The 16,437-nt window shown below is 32.4% G+C and overlaps 3 protein-coding genes and 1 long non-coding RNA gene across 7 annotated transcripts; 3 read left to right on the top strand and 1 right to left on the bottom strand.

Annotated features, from left to right (window-relative positions):
- Window positions 1–1,392: 1,392 nt before the first annotated feature.
- Window positions 1,393–4,417, top strand: LOC112776412 (BTB/POZ domain-containing protein At5g03250-like). Its single transcript, XM_025820573.2, has 4 exons — window positions 1,393–1,526; window positions 1,651–1,720; window positions 2,137–3,324; window positions 3,683–4,417. Exons 1-4 carry the CDS (start codon window positions 1,459–1,461, stop codon window positions 4,232–4,234), a joined length of 1,878 nt encoding a protein of 625 aa, XP_025676358.1. The 5' UTR covers window positions 1,393–1,458; the 3' UTR covers window positions 4,235–4,417.
- A 1,031-nt stretch (window positions 4,418–5,448) lies between these two features.
- LOC112776413 (uncharacterized) lies at window positions 5,449–8,192 on the top strand. 4 transcript variants are annotated; one of them, XM_072228951.1, is made up of 6 exons: window positions 5,449–5,641; window positions 5,883–6,114; window positions 6,626–6,752; window positions 7,294–7,361; window positions 7,731–7,761; window positions 7,850–8,192. In XM_072228951.1, the coding sequence occupies exons 2-6, from the start codon at window positions 5,927–5,929 to the stop codon at window positions 8,033–8,035; spliced, it is 600 nt and encodes a 199-aa protein (XP_072085052.1). In that variant the 5' UTR covers window positions 5,449–5,641; window positions 5,883–5,926; the 3' UTR covers window positions 8,036–8,192. The 4 variants fall into 4 exon arrangements, with proteins under 4 accessions (XP_072085052.1, XP_025676359.2, XP_072085051.1 ...); XM_072228950.1 differs by having other exon boundaries at window positions 5,499–5,641; window positions 5,878–6,114; XM_025820574.3 differs by lacking the exon at window positions 7,731–7,761.
- A 253-nt stretch (window positions 8,193–8,445) lies between these two features.
- LOC112776411 (E3 ubiquitin-protein ligase WAV3) lies at window positions 8,446–13,326 on the bottom strand. The gene is made up of 2 exons (XM_025820572.2): window positions 12,658–13,326; window positions 8,446–10,853 (listed from the first exon to the last, which is right to left on the bottom strand). Exons 1-2 carry the CDS (start codon window positions 12,892–12,894, stop codon window positions 8,889–8,891), a joined length of 2,202 nt encoding a protein of 733 aa, XP_025676357.1. The 5' UTR covers window positions 12,895–13,326; the 3' UTR covers window positions 8,446–8,888.
- On the top strand, window positions 12,699–13,549 carry LOC140182484 (uncharacterized). The gene is made up of 2 exons (XR_011878140.1): window positions 12,699–12,849; window positions 13,322–13,549. It is a non-coding gene; the product is annotated as an uncharacterized lncRNA (long non-coding RNA).
- The last annotated feature ends 2,888 nt before the right edge of the window (window positions 13,550–16,437 follow it).

Below are 16,437 nucleotides of genomic sequence, written 5' to 3'. Positions count from 1 at the left end.
TATTAAACTTAACCTTTGTGAATTTGAAAATATTAATTTGTTTGGATGTCATTATGTTGTTAAAATTTATTTTTCAATGAATTTTTTTTTTAAATTTTTCAATGTATTTAACAAAAATTGTAGTAATAAAAATAAAAAAATAAAAAATATATATTTTAAAAGCTACTATTTATATTTTTTTAAAAATATTTTTTATTTAAAAAAATATTTTTAACATAATAAATAAATAAATAAATAATATTTTATATTATTATACTCAAATATAATTGTTAAATAAAAATATATTTTTATATAAAATATTTAAATATGAAATTACTTTTATTTTTTAAAAATATTTTTTTATAAAATCTTTTCCAAACAAAGGTTAAGAAACTAACATTTTTAGTAAAAAAAATTACTAGTATTAAGTCAAATATAAAAATAGATATAAAGAAAAATATGTTGATTTATGTGACATTATAATCTGGATTATATTTTAAATTAATTATATTATTACATGTTTGTCCATCTGTCTCTTACTTATTTAATTTACAATATGCCTATTTTAGTCATTCTATTTAAATACGAAATTCTATTTATTGTATTGTATTGTAACATAGTCATTTTTATTAATTATACATAATGTACTACAAATTTATATTATTTTTATAACTATTAAAAATCATAATATATATTGGGTAATTATCTAAGAATATCTATACAATAAAATAGAATGTATATATATTTAATAAATTACTAAAGAGTACATCTATAAAACCTAACAAATATAAATTGAATATAAATTATATGGACATATATCCTAGAATATATTACCTAAATTAGAATAATGTCATGTATACATGTTATAGATTCTTTTACAATATCTTATTCTTTTTAAAATTTATTATCAAAATATTGTTATTTTCAAAATCTTTTGGTAATAATATGATAAATTTAATTTTGATAAATATAAAAAATTTTATAAGTATATTCAATTATGTATTATTAATAATTTTTAACAATTATGTCAGGAAGACTACAATTTTCAACAATCAACAGATAAATAAGAGGTATAAAATTATGTTACATAGGTTGGGAAGCATTCCAGAAGAAATGAGATAATATTGTAACAAATTCAACAGATAATCACTCCAAAACAAAGCACTTATTGACACACTTAACGGTTGCTGCCTATTCTTCTTCCTAGATTTAATTCCCTCCTTTAGACTCGGTATAATCAAATAACTCACACTGACGTGTGTACTCTTTCTAGATTCACATACACAACTGAAAAATCTTGAGACTCAAAACAGAAAAAACAAAATAAAAAACGAAAACAAGGAATATCTAATTACTTAAAAGCTTTTTATTGCACTGCATATAATTATTTATGATACTACCACTAACACTATTACCTTTTCATTTCTCTATTATCACTTTGTAAGAGAGACTCTTTTCATTTTTACGTTGAAGTAGTGAATGACAGACATGGCATGCATGAAGCTTGGATCAAAATCCGATGTGTTTTATCTTGATCGGCAAAATTGGTTAGTACACACTTGTTTGGTTCTTCTTTCACTTCTTGCAATTTATTTTTTCAAACGTGTTCCTAACACCCTATCTGAAATTATTGGTATGTGAATCACAAAATTGTTCATGGTGTTTGATTAGGCTTTGCTCAACTGGGCTTCCAAGTGATGTCATTGTTGAAATTGGTGAAACATCCTTTCATCTTCACAAGGTTTGTGTTTTCAATCCTCACCCCAAGATTTTGTTTTCATCATTTTACTTATTATTATGACTAATTTACAGAAATGTCTCTTAAGATGAATATGAAATTGATTAAAAAAGCATATAACAAATGGAGGTTGTGTCCATTTTTAATTCAACTAACTAATTTTGTTCTAATTCCAAAATTTAGCTGATAATTAGTTGAATTTAATTGTTATACACAAACAATGTAAAATAGTTATCTGTATTTATATGACATTATGTGAACATAAATGTTATTAGGATCATTTAGTTACCTAAGAATTTCTTGGAACATAAATGTTTCTCTTGTCTGTAATAAATAAATCAGTAAGAGTATCTCTTAGCTTGTTCTTGTTACTTTTCATATTTAGATTCTTAAAAAACATTTTTTTTTGTGTACACCAGTTTCCACTTATATCAAGAAGTGAATTGCTAGAAACAATTATGAAAGAAGACAATGAAAAATCAGTGATTGAACTTCATGAACTACCAGGAGGAGCCAAGGCCTTTCTACTTATAGCAAAGTTCTGTTATGGTGTCAAAATGGAGCTAACACCATCAAATGTGGTTAGTCTCCGGTGTGCGGCCGAGTACCTCCAAATGACCGAGGACTATGGAGAGGGAAATCTCATCATACAGACTGAGAATTTCCTAAACCACATCTTCACTTATTGGACAGACACTCTTAGAGCTCTAAGAACATGTGAAGAAGATGTTTTGCCTTTTGCTGAAGAGCTTCACATAACTTCAAGGTGCATACAATCTTTGGTGCTGAAAGCTGCAGATCCAAGCTTGGTTACTTCTCAAAGTGTTGTTCAAAGTCCAGAGAACAGAACAGGAGGGCTCGTATCGAAGATAACATGCGAAGATTGGTGGTATGAGGATGTTTCTTCACTTAGCTTGCCATTATACAAAAGATTCATGCATGGTGCTAGTGGAAGGCACATGAAAGCTGAGAAAATTTCTGGTTCCCTTGTTTACTATGCTAAAAAGAATGTTCCTTTATTGGGAAGCCAATTCAGTGGTAACAATTCTAACAAGTCATCATCAATTTCTTGTTGTACTCCTTCTGAAGCAGATCAAAGGAACATGATAGAAGAGATTGTGGAAATGCTTCCAAATGTAAAGGGTATCACACCAACCAAGTTCTTGTTAAGGGTTCTTAGAACAGCAATGGCATTGTATGCTAGCTCATCTTGTTGTGCAAGTTTGGAGAAAAAGATTGGTGCTCAGTTAGATGAAGCTGATCTTGATGATCTTCTGATCCCAAACATTGGATACTCAATGGAAACCCTTTATGATATTGATTGTGTTCAGAGGATGCTTGATCATTTCATGATTGTGGAGCATGATGTTATTGATTCAACAACATCTTCTAATGACATAGAGGAAGAAAAAGAGAGGGGATTGGTTGAAGGCTCTCATCAAACTCCAATGATAAAAGTGGCTAATCTTGTTGATAGTTATCTTGCTGAGGTTGCACCTGATTCCAATGTGAAGCTTCAAAAGTTTCAGGCACTTGCTGCTGTCATTCCTGATTATGCTAGGACCCTTGATGATGCTTTATATCGTGCCATTGATATATATCTCAAGGTACTAACAATCAAATCACAGTTCTTCTTTCTTTGAATCCTTAAAATTTTGCTAACATGAGCTTGTGTCCTGATATTTTTAATAGTGAAAATAACATCTTTAGAGCTCAAATATTGCACCATTATAAATGCTCTTAAAATAAGCCACCATTGCCAGACATTTTAACAAGTTTCAGCGAAGCCAGACTCAATAACAAGTTTAGATCAGGCTCAAGCCAATTAACTATTTTACAGGCCTGGACTGTCGAGGACGAAGCCTAGTGTGTCCTAGCCTGTTTCCACCCCTATAGTTGCTATCTAGAAGTTGATGTCACATTCACATTAATAATTTACTAAAAAATTCATTGTGAACTTGACAGGCTCATCCATGGCTAACAGACTCAGAGAAGGAACAAATTTGCAAGCTCATGAACTGCCAGAAGCTGTCCCTGGAAGCCAGCACACACGCGGCGCAGAATGAGAGGCTTCCGCTCCGAGTTGTGGTCCAAGTCCTGTTCTTTGAGCAGCTCAAACTCAGAACGTCAGTTGCTGGTTGGTTCTTTTCATCTGATAACAACAACAACAGCAGCAGCCTTGAGAATTCAGAGAAACAACAGCATAACTTAGCACTGATAGGAAATGACCAAACTAACCCCTTCATGGCCTTTGAGAATGTGAGGGAGCGTGTGAGTGAGCTTGAGAAAGAGTACCTGCACATGAAGAAAGAGCTTGAGAAGATGATGGTTAAGTCCAAGATTAGTTGGAACGTGATCCTCAAGAAATTGGGGTGTAGGTTAATACCTAAGGCCCCTAATAACAACAAGGTCACAAAATCATGTAGAAAAACCAAGATAACACCAACATCAACCACCATCACCACCACCACCACCACCACCATGGAAGATCAAAAGGCCATGACTGAAGTGAATTGATCTCAACTGAAAGATTTTGAAGTTGAAAGAATATTCTCGACTTTGCTTTCACTTTTGGTTGTTTTAGTTTGGTTTTAATGGAGATTTCCCTTGTTGCTCTTAATCTTATGCTGATAATAATGTATCTAAATAATTATCACTTTCTTATGTTGCAACTTAATTAGACATTATAAAGTTGGGAAATATGACATGCTTTTTTGGTATCTAAAGTTTGCAATTAATTACTCTAAAGTTTTATGTTTAGTTGCTTAATTAGACATTTTATTGTACTTGTCAAGTTGTTTTAAGTTTTGGGTCACATAGAATGTCAATATTTGGACTAAATTTTAGAAAAACTTGACATGAAAATTAATTGATATAAGGTTGAGGAAATCATAATAAAGAGAATACACTTCTGATTAGGAAAATGTTTTTGACATTATCAAATTATAAATTTAAGTGAATTTTCAAAATTTTTTGGTAAACATTAAAATAAGTGCAAATACAATCTAGTCTAGAGTGGATAGCAATTGTTCATTTTGGATATGAATTTTCTTAGTTTGATTGAACTTTTTTTCCCTTCTAAATTTTTGATATGATTTTTACTTAAACTTTGAATATGGTAACTTTTATGAGATTTGCTGGTTTGACATTTATATACTTACAACCATATTAGGTATATACAAAAAATTAATCATTTATACAAAATATATATTGCAATATGAAATATAGATTGAAAATGAATTAAATACCACATATATCTATAGATAAATAGATAATGCTAAATTGACAATGAGTTATAACTCAAATAACATAATTTTTCTATACTTATCTAAGAAGTCGCGAGTTCGAGTCTCTCTATTTTTAGTATAAAAAAATAGATAATACTAAATTAGTGTTAATTTTTTGTGTATATATAATATTTTTGATATGCTTAAAAATAAATAAATAAATAAATAAATAAATAATATAACTTTTGTATTGAACCATTGAATGAATTAAGGAGATTGAATGAAGGTCTCTGATAATACTTAATACTTAATACTTATTTCCAAATAAATTTAAAAAAAAAAAAAAAAAAAAAAAAAAAAAAAAAAACAGATACCTCTCTTTCAATGAAATATTTAACATAACAAAAGTAGAGATAAGTAACCAATTAGAACAGGGTATAGCCCATTATATCAAAATATAGAGCCCAGTATACAAAAAAGAAAATAGCCCAATTTACGGCCCACAGGCCATAATTCTCTGACGTTGTGTCATTCACTGAGGTTCTCTCTCTCTCTCTCTCTCTCTCCTGTTCTGTGTGTTGCAAGCTGCAACAAAACTTAAAGAGACATTCTCGGAGGAAGTGGATCTTCACCTTTGCAGCAGCAAGTGACAAGGAAAACAATCATTTGCCTTTTCCTTAAAAACAACATAATCCAGGTTTGGTATTTACCTCAAAAGATTTAATATTAATTTGTGCCTACCAAATGTTTGATACAATGTCTCAATGAATGATATTAGCCTCAACACACAGTCCATTGAACCCAACATCACTGAATTGTAACTAACTAAATAACTAACTGATTTTTAGTTAAGACAATATAAAAAATAAAAATATGGAAATTAGAATTCATTCTCAAATCTAAAACCATGTCATGATGGTGTGCAATTCAAAGTTTAGGAGAATTACTACTCCCAGTGTGGTGTTGAGTTGTTTGGATATCAATGAGTACAATTCACACAGCAAAAGCAAAAGAAGAAAATGGGAAGCAAAGTGCTACAGCTAAGAATCCAGGTTCTTCTGGTTCCTTCAAGAGATGGGGCAGGAAAAGCCCCTTTCTGAGATATGGCCTTCCCATGATATCTCTTACTGTTCTTGGTGCTCTTGGCCTTGGTCATCTCTTGCAAGGCAGGTATGTTGATCTCTCTGAAATCCAAATCTTTTAGGTGTGAATAGTGAAAATCTATATTCTTGTGTTATGTGAAGAAGTGAAGGTGTTGGGTCTATAAAACCAAAGGTATATATGGCTACACAACGGGAAACATATGAATATTGCATTATCAATTAGGCTTATCTTGGAAGGCACAGAAAACTCATGCTTCTTCCGGTTTTTGAAGCTCTCATTCCGAATCTATTATCTCACTTATTGAAGGCATTCAAGGTTCAAAGATTCATGTTATTTATAATATTGGATCAACATTATTCAATAGAATCTAATGCATGGAGAACACTGTTCACATTCTTAATTTCTTAACCATGTTTTCAAGACTGGTATGCATATATATAAACATATTTATGGTGGTTTTCTAGTAATGTCACTTGTTCCTAAATGCAACTAAGAAAACAGGATAAAGCCCTAGATTTTAGTTAGTTATGTTATCTACTTAGATGTTCCTTTTTTATTTGTTCTCTTATGCTTGCAGCAAGGATATTGCAAAGGTGAAGGATGATCAGGAATGGGAAATAACTGAAGCAAGAAAAGCATTGTCTAGACTTGGACCAGTATATGCATACAATCCAAAAACCATCTCATTGGAGGATGAGCTCAAGGTGTGTTTTTCCCCCTAAATACATGGAAAATTAATATATCTCAACACATTGTATCTACTTACATGAATTTTTTCAATAAGCACTGTATTTAATATTAAACTTAAACGTGTTGAAAAATATGGGACTGGCATGAAGAATGCACCATTATAGATAATGCTTTGGTGTACATTTTGACTATTGAATATAGTGCTTTGAGAAATAATCTAGTTGCAAGGCCTAAGAAATTTTCTTCCCTTCCATTAGAAATTTCAGGGTAAACATTCTCACTGTAGACATGATATATAATAAAATGCAATAGTATTGTTTGATCTATGTAGCCGACTCCACTTAGTGGGATAAGGCTTTGTTGTTGTTATTATTGTCTTCATTAGTAATTTCAGGTAATAATGACTATCCAAAGGTTCACTTTTATTTGTTTTGTTGTGTAGGCCTTGCAACAAATAGTGGGATAAGGCTTTGTTGTTGTTATTATTGTCTTCATTAGTAATTTCAGGTAATAATGACTATCCAAAGGTTCACTTTTATTTGTTTTGTTGTGTAGGCCTTGCAACAAAAGGTGAACATTGACGATTACGAGTACAAGAAAATTCCCAAACCGAATGAGGGCAAGTAAGATTAGATTATAGCTGTGAACTTTAAACAACTTCCAAACTTCTCTTGTATCAAGCACAGAACCAATTTTATGGGGTCAAAGAGTCGGTTCTTACATACAAGTAGGGAAGCTGTTATTGCCACTTATTATGTTTTGACTATGGAAGATGAAGTTGAGATTAATTGTACGAGTCTCTTTTTTTAATGGGATTTTTAAGTACAGAATTTAAAGCACATCCTAAGTGTGTGTTACTGTGTTAGATTCTACTTTAATAAGAGTGTATATATGTCTTTTCATATTTGGTTGGTCAATATTAATCATTTCTTCAATTTATGCGCATTGGACGCAGTAACTATAATGCTTATTAGGCCATTCCATTTTTGCAGTCATAACTTCAACTTTGGTTCAACCTTTTTGGTATATTTATAATTTAATGCTTTATGGGTCCATCATTAAATACCATAGACAGTAAATAAAGAAGTAATAATCCTTCACCATGCAACAGTTGAACAATATCCCACAAATGACCAAGCATGGGATTGAATGGACCACACTACTGAGTAGTGAGTACTCACAAGCAACTCGTTCGTCTGTGACCTGTGACTCTCTCACATGTGACTCGGTACAAAAGATTACTTACACCAAATTGGACAGCGACCTACTCCACTTCTCTTTTCATGAGTGTGTGTAACTGTGTTACTATTATAATGAGTTGTGTATTTGAATTTGATCATTACTCTAATAGTTTTCTTGTACATTATAGTTTTTTTTTCTCTACTTTATTTCATCCAATGATACAATATCAGCAACATATTGTTGTTTCAAAAGAAATGATGCTGTAATTCATATACTTGCGCATTAGCCATTTAGGCGTGTGAATTTAAACCCAAATAAATAAGAACATTTTAGATTTTTAGGTGAAACTTCTTCACTTACAAAAAAAGTTTACTACCTTTACAAGTGAAAAAAAATGTACCACAATACACAGATGCATTTGATTAAAGGTGAGTACTTTTGAATTTTGGGAATCATCAATGCTCATAAGAATTAGATAAGGTTATTAATACTCAACTATTTGTCTTGCCAAGGGGTGGAATCAAATGAAAACATAAAGAATTGAAAACATATTATATTATACTGATGAGATCCCCAACCATTTGCACATTTGCACAATTACAAACTTTATACCCCAAGGTGTCCCAGAAAATAAAAAACCATTCTTCTCTATGTACACCAAAACCACATAATCAGAGGAAAGTAAAACCTTAAACCCCCCAAAATAGAAGAAACATAATGTAGTAAATTGCTATCTACTCCCCTTTTCTCCATTGAATGTAAAATTGTAACCCCTCCACCCTTAACCCTTTCCTCATCTTTTATTCATTTATACATTATATTAAACAGCAAAATCACGGCTCAAAGAAATTCTTCTGTTTCTCTCCTGTTTACCACCCTCCCCAGATCTTTTATAAGCAAAAAAAAAGGGAAAATCATTGCCAATGCTGATGTTCAAGATGATTTTCACAAATTCTGTTGGATTTTATTTACCTTGGGCTTGGTTGTGATCGGAACGACAGCAGAGGCTGAAGAAGCCTCTGGCCTGATGGACTACCTAGCAACATGGCCTGAGATCGAGTAAGCATCTGGGTCATTGATGGGGTCTGGTATGCCCGAACAAGACTTGAACTATCAGTAGAATCACCTCTTGCTGTTGCTCGTTGCCATGAGTGTGAACTCAATCCGGAAAGGATGTATGCTCTCCCAGATGCTTCGTACACATGCCTACTCGCCATCCTCTCTTGCATTTCCTTGAGTTCAGCATCCAATGCAACGCAGAGGCGGTCATGTGACTTAGCAGAAATGGTCTCCGCAAGCATCTTTCGACAGTTTTCCAGGATTAGCCCCGCGCCGGAAAGGTCTCCCTGTTCGGCTGCAAGCCGTGCCTGGGCCATTGCCTCAGCTGCTTGGAGCCTGTTTCGCTGTCTATCTACCTCAAGTGACATTACAACCTGCCCGGCTTGCTCAGGCCTTTCGATTTTAACTTCTTCGCTTTCCAGTGTCATTGTTTCCTGAGTTAAAGGATCCTTGTAAACACATTTGACCTTAAGCAATGATGTTTCATTGCTGGATGTAGCTGGGACATCAACTGAAACTAGAAAGTCCCTCTCTTCATCAGCATATAGGTCTCCAACATCAATAAAACCTTTGCGTCCATCGGCCCCGACACGGCTTGGGTAGCTCCCTGCCTTTAGGGAAGAAAGACTAAGATTTGGATGTATACACTCAATTTCCACCTGCAGCTCCTGAACAACCACACTCAAAAGTCCTCCAATGCATTGAGCAAAGGCGTCCTGTAACACAGCTTCAGTCTCGATGAAAGAAAATGTACCACCAGACATCTCCGAAATTGAGTGCATTGATAAAGCATCATGGTCTGTGCCAAATCCAAAAGCATGCACGGGAATCTGAAATCCCAAATTATCACGACCACCGAGAGAAGTAGGCAAAAGCAACTGGTAATTTGGTTGAGGTTGGTTAGTTCCAGGGCCATTGACGGTGTAATTATCTTGTCCATCTGATAGTAGTATAATACTGGCAACTGGATTCTTCTCTTTTCGGTCTTCCATTATCTTAGCACCTTTTCTTAACCCTTCGGCAATATTAGTGCCCCCATTTGCAACCAAAGAATTAACAGCTAGCAAAGCCTGTTGCCGCCCGGAATCCGTCATCCTTGACAGCGGAAAGAGACGGCGGGCTGTGGAAGAGAAAGCAATAACGGAAAGGCGGTCATTAGAGCCAAGGTTCTGTATAACAAATCCCATAGCTCTTTTCAGTAGTGCCAGCTTGGTTCCAGCCATGCTACCACTGATGTCAAGCACCGTGACCAGGTCAACAGGGGCACGAGGAGTCTGAGAAATCTGTGTCAAGCTAGGCTGGTTTCTACTGACATTTTGACTCCCGGCTTCAGCTGCTGTTGTAGAAGCAGTAGCAGCTTTGAGATGAACCAGAACTGTGAAATTAGAATAACTATTGGACCCAGGAGCAGCAGAAACTTCCGGATATGTTTTAATCTCCAATTCTCTAACAGAATCGTTATCTTCAGTACTCTTATTGCAAGGACTTCTCTCAGAAACTACGGTTTCATGATTCAATGATTCGTCATCATTAAATATGCCTGGCTCTTGGTAAAGGGGAACAATATGCCGCCTACTCAGGTCTCGTCGAGGAGGATGAGGTAGAGGTAGAGGTAATGGATGGACCAAGGCCATCAAAGCATCATTCTGGTGCCAATTTATTGGACTAGGTGACGTTCTTCCCTGTATAGGATCCAAACTCGGACCCGAGAAAGGTATTTCTTTCCACTTTGCTCTGCACACTGGACATATTTGGTTTCCATGTTTCACATTCGAAGCAATACAGTGGAAATGGAAGGAATGTGAACATTCGGCAGTGAATATAGCCTGACCAGATCCTTGTTTCATTTTGGTTAAGCATATTGCGCAAGTTTGCTGGAAAATTGAAAAATAAAAGGCTTGTAAGAATATAGAAACTTCCAAGAAAATTACTTTGCATATGCTGATGCAATTCATGAAAGACAACATATGTAAAAAACAGAAAAAAAGTATTTGTGCAAAATATTACTTCTTACAAAGATAATTTACAGATATATAGGTATTCTATTATCCGCATACTTTAATCATCTAGACCACTATGAAGGCCACAATCAGATGGGATATACAAAACCGATTCATTCAAAGATTCTAAGAAAATATGATTTTCATTTTTCACGTGTTACTGGAAATCAGCAAAGGGTAATTTCCATAGAAAACACATCTCAATTTCAGAATAAGTTGCAGTAATACTTCATTAGCCATTGTTCAGCTATATTCAATTTCAAAAGAGTAAGTACACCATTGGAAATAATCTTAAAATAGTTTCGGATTATGATAAAAGAGATGTCCTATCAGAACATTATGGAGAAGTTAATAATGCTTTTGCACCAAGCAATTGTGACAAAAGCAAAGGGCCAATATTAAGTTGCTTTAAGACATCCCTTCCAACTATTCAAATCTTTCTTTTTCATTTCTGGCATTTTGCCAAAAGAAGGCTTTACCATCAATCATACGCATCTCGAACAAACATGACGCTGTCGACATTGTGAGATTATGAAAGAAGGATGGTAAAACATCTAATCTGAACAAATAAAATCAGTTCTAAACTTCCACCTTAGTCCTCAAAGACTGCTATTATGACTTGGACTAAAATGAACAAGCCAGCTAACAATATCATATCTTGATTTTTTTTTCTCGCTTTTTTTTTTTTTTCATAAACATAGCTCAGTCAATAGAAAGGGGACAGGAAAATGGGGAAATCCTGTAATCTTATCTAAAAGAAGTGGCATTAAAGGTAGAAATAATAATGTTAGTTCAAGGCATTAAAATAAATAAATAAAAATAAAAAACACAATTGATGACAACTTCATAGTTGCAACTTGCAACTGAAATATGTATACAAGGTAAAAGGTCAACAAAACACAGCTCTATCAACAACCCACGTCATAGGGAAGTAGAAAGAGTCGAAGGCAACAAAATGAACAGAAGGTATCCATAAATACTATTTTTGCAATCAATGTAGTCTTTATTTAATGCTATATGTATATGCATTCTATTTTGTCCATGAATACTATTTTGTCATCACATTCAATTAAATTCGGATAATTTGGGGCCTAAACACGCCTTAATTCAAATTAGAGGCTAAATTGTAGACGATGTATATTTTCGTGGACCCAAAAATGCTTGTTCACTCAAATCATAATAAACTCCCAAAAAAAAGGGACAACATAATAAGGGTCATCACTCATCAGGGGTCTTGATAAAAGTACTATATGCTAATTTAACAAATTTCACAAATCCAAGAAAAAAAAAAGAAAAAAAATTATAAAAAATTTCTTCTTTGGCCTGAAAGCATATTTTTTTGGCGGAAATGTTATTTTTTTTAACCATTTTTATTAATGACAAAATTTCATTTTGCTTAATCAGGGAAAGAAAAATGAAAAATCCCATTTTGCACATACCCTCTTGTAAGATTCTTCCTAAATGCATTTAATTTGTCCTAGCAACCTAACATTCAAAATCAAACAAAACATAAAAAGAAACAAAAAAGCATTTATTTTTCCCCAAAATAAACCGAAGGAGAGAGAACTATCATATTCATAGTAGCAGTAACATTACCCAAAACAAGTGAATAATCATAATCAATAATTAATGCGTGTGTGTGTGTGTGAGAGAGAGAGAGAGACCAAAAAAAACCCACCTTTGAAGACTTGCTGCTGCTGACACTTCTCGACAGCTTCAACGACGGAACCGGCGCTGTTGGCGTAGAAGAATCCATCTCCATGTTCTCCGCCGCCGGAAGCAGCGCTGCGTTCGAAAGCCTCTCGGAAACCTCCGTGTGCGACGGAGATGAGTCACTGTCGTCTAATGTCTTCGGAACAAACATGCAGAGGTTGAGCCCCAGAGCCACCTTCGCTTTCTTCCATTTGCTTCCCATTTCTTCACACCCCTTTGAGATCTCTCAACAACCACCGAAATGCTTGAAAACCCAGATCTCAAACGGCGAAAAGTTTCGAGCTTTGACAAGCCTAGCTCAGCTGAGAGCCCTCGTAACGAGAGAGGGTTAGAGAGAGAGAATGAAAGAGAAAGGAGAGAAGAGAGATAAATAGAGAGAGAAAGAGGAAGTGAGAGAGAAAATGGGGTTTTATGAAAAGTAGGAACGGGGCACGAAAACCGAGGAAGAAGTGTTCTTCATTGAACCAAGGCGTTGAGAAATGAACGCAAAATTAATAGAAGTGTGTTTTTTGAATGTTGAGGATATCAAAGGAGGGAACTTTGAAGGAAGAAAGAAGTAGTAGAAATATTTGTAACATTCAATTTTGTTGTGTGTTTTGATTCATTCATATTCATTTATTCATGTGCAGATGTTGCTGTCTTTGACGATGTTGTGGCGGCCATGGACTAGTTTGTGTTAGCTGTGAGGGGTGCTAATGGAATAATAATGGAATGGGAATATGGGATGTGTATGGTGGTGAGGATTTTGACCTGTGTTTCCTTTTTCTTTTTATTTTCTTGTATTTCCTTATTTACCCTTTTGATTATTGTGGGGAAAAAGGAGTAATAAATGAATGAATGGAGTAGAGTGGGTAAAAGGGCATTGAATTTCAATAGTAATAGAATAAAATAAAATAAAAGCACGTTTTGGGTTGAATGGGAAAAAAGTTAGATGCTTTATTATCCTCTTTACTTGGTATCATATCATCATGTCTCTGCATTCCTTTATTGCCCCTTTACCATCCTTTCCTTTCTTTGCATTCAGATTCACTTGCATTGTGCCCTTCAAATTATACTATTACTACTCACTTGGGGCCTTGGAGGTACACCATGTCAGTCTACTCTAGATACTCTACTCAAATTTTAGCAACACCTTGACCCCATGAAGTAAATTACTATCTAAAAGTTGTTTCAAGTAATAAATAGTTAAATACATGTTTTTATTAAAAAGAATATCATTAGGGCTATTAATATATTAGAAGATGAAGAATTATGAGTTTATGAGATCTGGTTTCATTCATATATTATATTGTGTGTATGTGTGTGTGTGTGTCTTGCTGCCTATGACATATTTTTCCTTTTTGTATTGTCCACAAATTCCCTCTTTTAAAAAGGAATTAATTAACTTATTATGGATGAGTGCTATATCTAAACACTGATTATACTTTAGGCACAGTTTCATTTATTTATAGTAAAAGTCAACAATGGCTTTATGAGTCTTAGTTAATTATTTAAGTTATATTAAACTCCTTGAAGAATATATTTTTCTTATCTAGGATAATTACCATCTATACTTGCTTTTGTCTCAATTTGTTTATATATTTCCACACTTAATTACACTTGATGAGTTCAATGAGCAATTAATAAATAAATAGAGTAACAAAGATTATGAGATAAAAGTATAGGTAGGCTAATACAGCTATATCTATCTCATATATTTCTACCTAATTGATAAAAACAACTCTGTCAATTATTGCAATCTTTGGTTTAAGATCAATTAACCTTTAAGCTCCTTTCACCTTTTGTGAAAAGGTTTAAATTTTAAGTGGGCATCCATGTGTATTAGTGGTTTATTATTTAATTATTTCTCTTTCTTCATCCTCATCAATTAAGTGATAAAAATATTGATCATCACAAGTTGTTTAGTGGAAACATGCCATAATCCCTTCTAGAGGTGAGAGATCATGACCATAAATAAAATGTTGAAAAAGGGTATTTTGATTTGCCCCTATTGGTTTGTGTATATGACTCAGTTCCATGAATTGGTATGGCCTTCATCCGCATCATGATGGATGATTGCTAGGCATGAGTCAAATGGTGGGATTTTCTTAATCATTGTAGATTGAAAATATAAAATTACTAATTTTTGCCCCGTTTTCAATTTATTTATTTATTTATTTTAACAAAGAAGTATACAAAGATTTGGCTTTAATCATATTAAATAAGATTTTCAAACATTTTGAGGTTGTATTTGATAATCAAGATAAATACAAGTTAAGAATAAGAAAATATTAAAATATTTTAAAATTAAAATGGTATATAATATTGTGATAAAATATATTAAAGATGATATACTTATTTTTTGTCATTTAAAAAGGATTTTGTTAATTATCAAAAAATAGAATTTTCAAAACTTTATTTTTAATATATATTATATATTTTATAAATACATTAAAAAATTTTAATTTGAATTTTTAATAATATTTTACATTATATTATATACCTTAAATAATTAAGACCCTTAAAAAATAATAACGTTAGAAACATATATATTTTATTTTTTTCCCTTATATATACTAGTATATTAACGTATTTATTTATCTATCGTTTTATGAATTAGATGTATATAATAATAACAAATAAATAAGTTAATTAAGACAGTAAATATCTGATATCTAATTAAGAGATTTTAAATTTAAGTTTTTGAGATATTAAAAATATTTTTTATAAATTATATAATAAAAAATATTTTAAAAAAGAAATGTATACAATAAACTCGTATTATATTTCCTTTATATATTTAATAGATAATAGATAATATTTTGCTAGGGAGATATAAGAGAGTGGCACACGTGCACATTGTGGTGCCCATGTCAACCCCGTTAGTTGACATTAGTGCCACTCCATGGATCCCATCATCACATGTCTTGGATTTTTTATTCCCTTTAATTTCATCTTTCTCTCTTCTGACCCTTTTGCCCTTGTCATTGTTTTTTACTTTTATTTCCTCAAATGAGATTATCGTCCTTTCTCCTTAAATATATCTTGTTGATTCAATAAGTGGTAAAAATGATTTAGGAGGTTGACTAAATGCTTCGTTGAAATCAAACTAAAAATGTTGTGGCGTGCAAACTCTATAATTACCTAATATAATATAAATAGTGTCCTTTCTTTTCTTTTCTTTTCCCTTTTTTTTTTTGGGAGTGAAAGTGCCCTAATTAAGGTATGTGAGAGGGAAATTAGTGTTTTGTTATGTGCGCATGTCATTAAATGTTTTGGTAAAAAGCAAATTAGGGTATATGGTCCACTTATTTCCTTACACGGCCTTTGTTTTTTGGGATTGGAACTAGAAAATTGGGATTGAATAATATTTAATAAAATTAAAATTAAAATTTTAGTTTTGAAATATAAATTTTAATTTTTTTAATATTTTTAAAAAATAAGAACATAAGATACTGGAATTTTTAAAAATAAAATAAAATTAAAATTTTAATAATATTTTTTTAAAAATATTTTTGTTTATGATATGTATTTTAAATATTTGTAATATGAAAAGTTCAAATATTATTTAGAAGTTATTAGTTTATATTTTTAGAATGTTCAATTTAATTTGATGTATTTTTATTTTATTTATTTAGTTATTAAATTAGGTTTTATATATGTAAATTTATAGTTTTTTTCATTTTAACTTAATAAAAGATTATAAATATCTATTAAATTATTGTACTCGTTATATAGAGAGATTAGAGAAGTGTCAAAATACCTT

This window comes from Arachis hypogaea, chromosome 19 (genome assembly GCF_003086295.3).
Source record: "Arachis hypogaea cultivar Tifrunner chromosome 19, arahy.Tifrunner.gnm2.J5K5, whole genome shotgun sequence".
Classification (NCBI taxonomy): domain Eukaryota; kingdom Viridiplantae; phylum Streptophyta; class Magnoliopsida; order Fabales; family Fabaceae; genus Arachis; species Arachis hypogaea.
This window is presented reverse-complemented; position numbering and strand designations above follow the sequence as displayed.